Source organism: Amblyraja radiata, chromosome 39, assembly GCF_010909765.2.
Source record: "Amblyraja radiata isolate CabotCenter1 chromosome 39, sAmbRad1.1.pri, whole genome shotgun sequence".
Taxonomy (NCBI): domain Eukaryota; kingdom Metazoa; phylum Chordata; class Chondrichthyes; order Rajiformes; family Rajidae; genus Amblyraja; species Amblyraja radiata.
The window spans coordinates 1,585,188-1,590,607 of record NC_045994.1 but is presented as its reverse complement, the minus strand read 5'-3'; the positions used below and the strand labels follow the sequence as shown (position 1 = coordinate 1,590,607).

Below are 5,420 nucleotides of genomic sequence, written 5' to 3'. Positions count from 1 at the left end.
TATGCACAGGTAGCATCTTTGGAGAGAAGGAATGGGTAACATTTCGGGTCGAGACCATTCTTCAGGCTAGAGTCAGGGGAAAGGGAAACAAGAGATATAGACAGTGATGTAGAGATATAGAACAAATTAATGAAAGATCTGCAAAATGTAACGATTATCAAAAACAGGTCATTGTTAGCTGTTTGCTAGGTGAGAACAAGAAGCTGGTGCGACTTGGGTGGGATGGGGACAGAGGGAATACAAGGGTTACTTGAGGTTAGAGAAATCAATATTCATACCACCGTCACACCAGCTTCTTGTTCTCACCTAGCAAACAGCTAACAATGGCCTGTTTCCTTTATCATCATACTTATTTGCATATCTTTCATTCATTTGTTCTATTTCTCTCTACATCCCTGTCTTTATCTCTCGATTCTTTTTCCCCCCGACTCTCAGACTGAAGAAGGGTCTCGACCCAAAACGTCACCCATTCCTTCTCTCTAGTGATGCTGCCTGTCCCACTGAGTTACTCCAGCATTTTGTGTCTATCTTCGGTTTAAACCAGCATCTGCAGTGGCTTCCGACACAGAAAGAAAAGGAAGTTGGATGTTAAGAGCAATAACATGGATTGGCAAATGGGAGAAACAGTGTGCTCATGAATTGTTCTTGGCCCCACAGGTGATCACCAGTCATCCCATGTGTCACCACAGGGTCCAGTTCCCGCAAACTGCTCACAATGCAAGCTTTTTGTAGGACACAAGGAACTGCAGGTGTTGGTTTACAAAAATAGACAATGTGCTGGAGGAATAGATGACGTTTCAGATTGTGACCCTTCTTCAGATTGATTGTAGTAAGGGAGAGAAATGTAGAAGAGAGGAGGGGGACAGGATAACGACTGCTAACTTTGTATAGGTGTATACAGGTGTATACAGGTGAGGGGGTAGTTTATAACAGGCAGATGGTTGATAATGGCCAGAGATGAAAAGGCAAAAAGCGTGAGAGCTAAATTTACATAAAAAGTGGAAGTTGAAAGCTAACAAAAAACTATGCCGGAGAGGATTATAAAAACAGTTGTGAGGGGTGAGCGAGCAGGCATTGAGTGAATCTGCCCAGTGCTCCCAACTCTGCTCAGCTCCACACAGCCCCCAATTGTAGCGGCCTGCTCGTACATATGTACGGATGTTGATATGCTGGGCATTGGTCACGTGGGGAAGGCCTGGATTCCCATGATGGATTTGGAATCACAAGTACTATATCAGCATTTGCAGATGGCACCACACTAAGGGCTGTGGATGATAAACTCAGAACATCACGACTTGCAGAATCACCATGAACATGACTAATGAATTTCATCAGTGAATAATTCTGATGAGACCGATAAAATGATCAAGTCATGCAAATGTGAATGCAACAAACTCAGCCGTGAGAAAGAGATTGGTTACAAAGGAACAATTAGTGGCTGGGACAGAAACTGCTTCAACAGTAAGTTTATGGTCCTTTATCACTGTGCAGATAAGAGTAAATTGTGAAGAATGAGCAAACTAACCAAAAAGTGACTTCTTTTCATCAAAGTGACTGTCTAATGATAACTTTGTTCTCAATTATGCACATAACACAAGATATTGGTTACAAGAATAGGGAAAAGCCATTTTCAACCTTCACGTACCTTCAGGAAATATTAAAATTGGAAGTTTAACCTGGTCTCTTACATGTTCACTCAGCCTAGAGAGGAGAAAGAGAGGACAGTTGGCCAACAATTAAATGTACAGATTCAATAACTCCTATGTAAGCACCTAATAATGGATCAATTGAATCTTAGAACGTGAACTTTTTAGAACAGCTACCTCTTCCCAGACCAACAAGCAGCGTTAATTGATGATTCAATACACTAAAACGATTATGTTGCGGCATTATTAACAGAAGGTAAATCTAAAGGACCGAGCCGTTACCAAATACTACTAATTGCAGAGCCTTTTGTCTCACCTTCTTGCAACTAGAATGCGATCTCTGACTTCTGATCTCTCAAACCAGATGTGAGGACAAGCCTTGACCATGGCTCGCTGAATGATTCCCATCAGACCACCGTGAATCTGACCAACCTGTTTAAATATAATCCAGTTATACACAAGGTTAGCATTGGCTTTATTTCTTTCGACAACAAGTTCTATTGGTCTGAGTGTCTGAGGAATTGCTTTTCTTCCCTTTTCTCTTCCTTCCACCAACCTATTATAGATTTTGTCACTGAGTAAATAAGATATCTCCTTTATCCTCAGTTTATGAATGACATGCAGATGCTGGTTAAAAACCAAAGATAGACAACAAATGCTGGAGTAAGTCAGGCAGTATCTCTGGAGACAAGGAATAGATGACATTTAGGGTCGAGACCCTTCTTCAGATAAGCCTTCTCCAGCCTGAAAAAGGGTCTCAACCCGAAACGTCACCCATTCCTTCACTCCAGAGATGCTGCCTGTGCTGCTGAGTTACTTCAGCGTTTTGTGTCCATCTCCTGTTATCCTCAGCTTATTTATACTAGAGGAAGGAGAAGCAACACTGCACATAGAAAAGGAATTGACATTTTAATAACTCAGTCACTAGTAATGTTCATTTTTGCCATGTCACTCGAAAATATACAATTGTTTCCTTCTGAATGAATTTGTAGAGAAGCACAACAGTCACGTAACATCCCATGACATTGATCTTAGAAGCATTGCAAGTTATTTGCTTCCATGAAGTGGCCAAACTAAATAACGTCAGAACTCAATTGGCTCAATTCAGAGAGAGGAGGGAGAAAAAATGTTGAAAAGGTGAGGCTTACAAATAAATAAACAGGTTTTCCTTTTTTAATGTTCATCTGCAAGATTGCCAATTTGATGTCCATTCCAACCTTATCCTTCATCCATTCTGAACACCATACACATTTATATAAGAGCCAGTGTACAATCACATTCATTCTCCGAGCACCTTCAAAGTTATACGTAAAAAGCTGAAGAAAATTTGCAATTTAAAAAAAACGTCACCAGGCTTTAAAAATCAGTGTTGCTTGTTCATATTAAAAACATAAAATGAAAGCAATGTACTTTAGTGGGACTAATGTGAAAAGACTATATCCTTTGAAAGGTGTCATGTTAGAAAGTATGGATTAGCAGGGAGCCAGTCTGGTGGCCATGTATAACAGCTTAAAGTTGTCAGGAAAAGTTGATACATGATTAAAGACCCATATAGAACCACACAGCACGGAAACAGGCCCCTTGGCTCAATTCTTCCCATTCCGCCCAAGTTGGCCCATCCAAGCTGGTCCCATTTGTACACATTTGGTCCATATCCCTCTAACAATTTAAACCTATGAATATCTTGGATTGATAGTTAAATGCAGAGAATGTAAAAGCAATAACTGATAATCTTAAACCAAAGGGCACCACTTTAGGGTGAGGAGTAAGAGGGTTAGAGAATATCTGAGGAATAGTTTTTACATCCAGAGGGTGGTTATGAACTGGAATGCACAGCCCAAGTTGTGTCAACAGTAAGAGTATCTGGATGAACACTTGAATTATCAAGGCATAAAAGGTTATGGGGCAAGAGCCAATAAATAGGATCAGGAAAGATGGTCAACATGGACATTGCGAGATGATGTGCAGTACGATGCTATAACCATGTACATAATTAAAATATTGGAAAAAAGATCTGGAGAAGATGAATCCAACATTGTTAAAGATACATAGAAACGTAGCAAATTGGTGCAGGAGTAGGCCATTCGGCCCTTCAAGCCAGCACCAGCATTCAATATGATCATCGTTGATCATCCAAAATCAGTACCCTGTTCCGGCTTTTCCCCCATATCCCTTGATTCCCTTAGCCCTAAGAGCTAAATCTAACTCTCTCTTGAAAACATCCAGTGAATTGGCCTCCACTGCCTTCTGGGGCAGAGAATTCCACAGATTCACAACTCTCTGGGTGAAAAGGTTTTTCCTCATCTCAGTCCTAAATGACCTACCCCTTATTCTTAAACTGTGATCCCTGGTTCTGGACTCCCCCAACATCGGGAACATTTTTCCTACTACTACGCTGTCCAATCCTCTAAGAATTTTATATGTTTCTACAAGATCCCCTCATCCTTCTGAATTCCAGCGAATACAAGCCCAGTCGACCCATTCGTTCATCATACATCAGTCCCGCAATCCCGACAATTAACCTGGTGAACCTACGATGCACTCTCTCAATAGCAATAACGTCCTTCCTCAAAATAGGAGACCAAAATGGGGGTCCCATCAGGGCCCTGTACAACTGTAGTAGGACCTCCTTGCTCCTAAACTCAAATCCTCTCGCAATGAATATACAGGCAGGGTTGGGGATTCCATTCAACAGCCCGCAATTACCTCAACCTGCTTTTTTATTCAGTAGCTTCCACAATTTCCAACTTGCAAAAGACTTAAGCACCATAAGCACCAGTAATGCAGGAACATAATGGATTGAAGGTGACAATGATATCTTGAAACAAAGTGGCTATGGTCTGAATATACTTGGCAATCTTTAGTCAGAGGGTGGTGAATCTGTGAAATTATTTGCCACAGAAGGCTGTGGATGCCAAGTTAGTGGATATTTTTGAAGGCAGAGATAGATAGATTCTTTATTGGTACAGTTGTCAGAGGTTATGGGGAGAAGGCAGGAGAATGTGGTTAGGAGGGAGAGTTAGATCAGCCATGATTGAATGGTGGAGTAGACATGATGGGCCGAATGGCCTAATTCTACTCCTATTCCTTATGACCTTAATATTACATTTATTCATCTTATTGTAAGGATCTGAATGTGGAGAATTAGAAATCACTCACCATAGCATAGAAGCCATCACTGGCCAGAATGATGACATCAATTGGAGAAGTGTGATTTGCAACACATATACCTCCATTTTTGGGCCTGTTTTCACTATGAAGAAGTAGAAAAAATTAATACAACATGATCACCAGAAGGTCTGTGTGATGTATTGCTGGCTGAAACATTGCAGCCACTACCTCCTACCTCACTCACAGGCTGATGTAGTTGCTCACCACGCTTCTATTCTTCTCCACCTCCAGCAACCACCAGTACATCCCTCAACCATCATTTGTTTAGCAAGCTCACCCTTTCTTTCCACACCCTCTGATTATAAAACAACTCTGTTCCCTGCTCCCCACAAGCAGATATATTTCTGGGGAGAGCCACTTTGGTGGCAACCATATAACCATATATTGCCACCAAAGTTCCCTGCCCCCCACAAGCAGATATATTTCTGGGGAGGGCCACTTTGGTGGCAAATCAAGAAGGCAGATTATTATCTGAATGGTGTCAGATTAGGAAAAAGGGGAGGTGCAACAAGACCTGGGGGTCCTTGTACATCAGTCACTGAAGGTAAGCATGAAGGTACAGCAGGCAGTAAAGTAAGCAAATGGCCTGCGAGAGGAGCTTGA

General features: G+C 41.5%; 1 protein-coding gene across 2 annotated transcripts in view; it reads right to left on the bottom strand.

Moving 5' to 3' along the window:
• gpat4 (glycerol-3-phosphate acyltransferase 4) overlaps window positions 1-5,420 on the bottom strand; it is a 110,751-nt gene that overhangs the window by 21,651 nt on the left and 83,680 nt on the right. For both annotated transcript variants that reach the window (XM_033013888.1, XM_033013889.1), the window contains 3 exons: window positions 4,806-4,899; window positions 1,963-2,078; window positions 1,646-1,701 (listed from right to left, as the gene is read on the bottom strand). In XM_033013888.1, coding sequence (XP_032869779.1) covers window positions 1,646-1,701; window positions 1,963-2,078; window positions 4,806-4,899 — 266 coding nt within the window. The remainder of the gene's footprint in view (window positions 1-1,645; window positions 1,702-1,962; window positions 2,079-4,805; window positions 4,900-5,420) is intronic.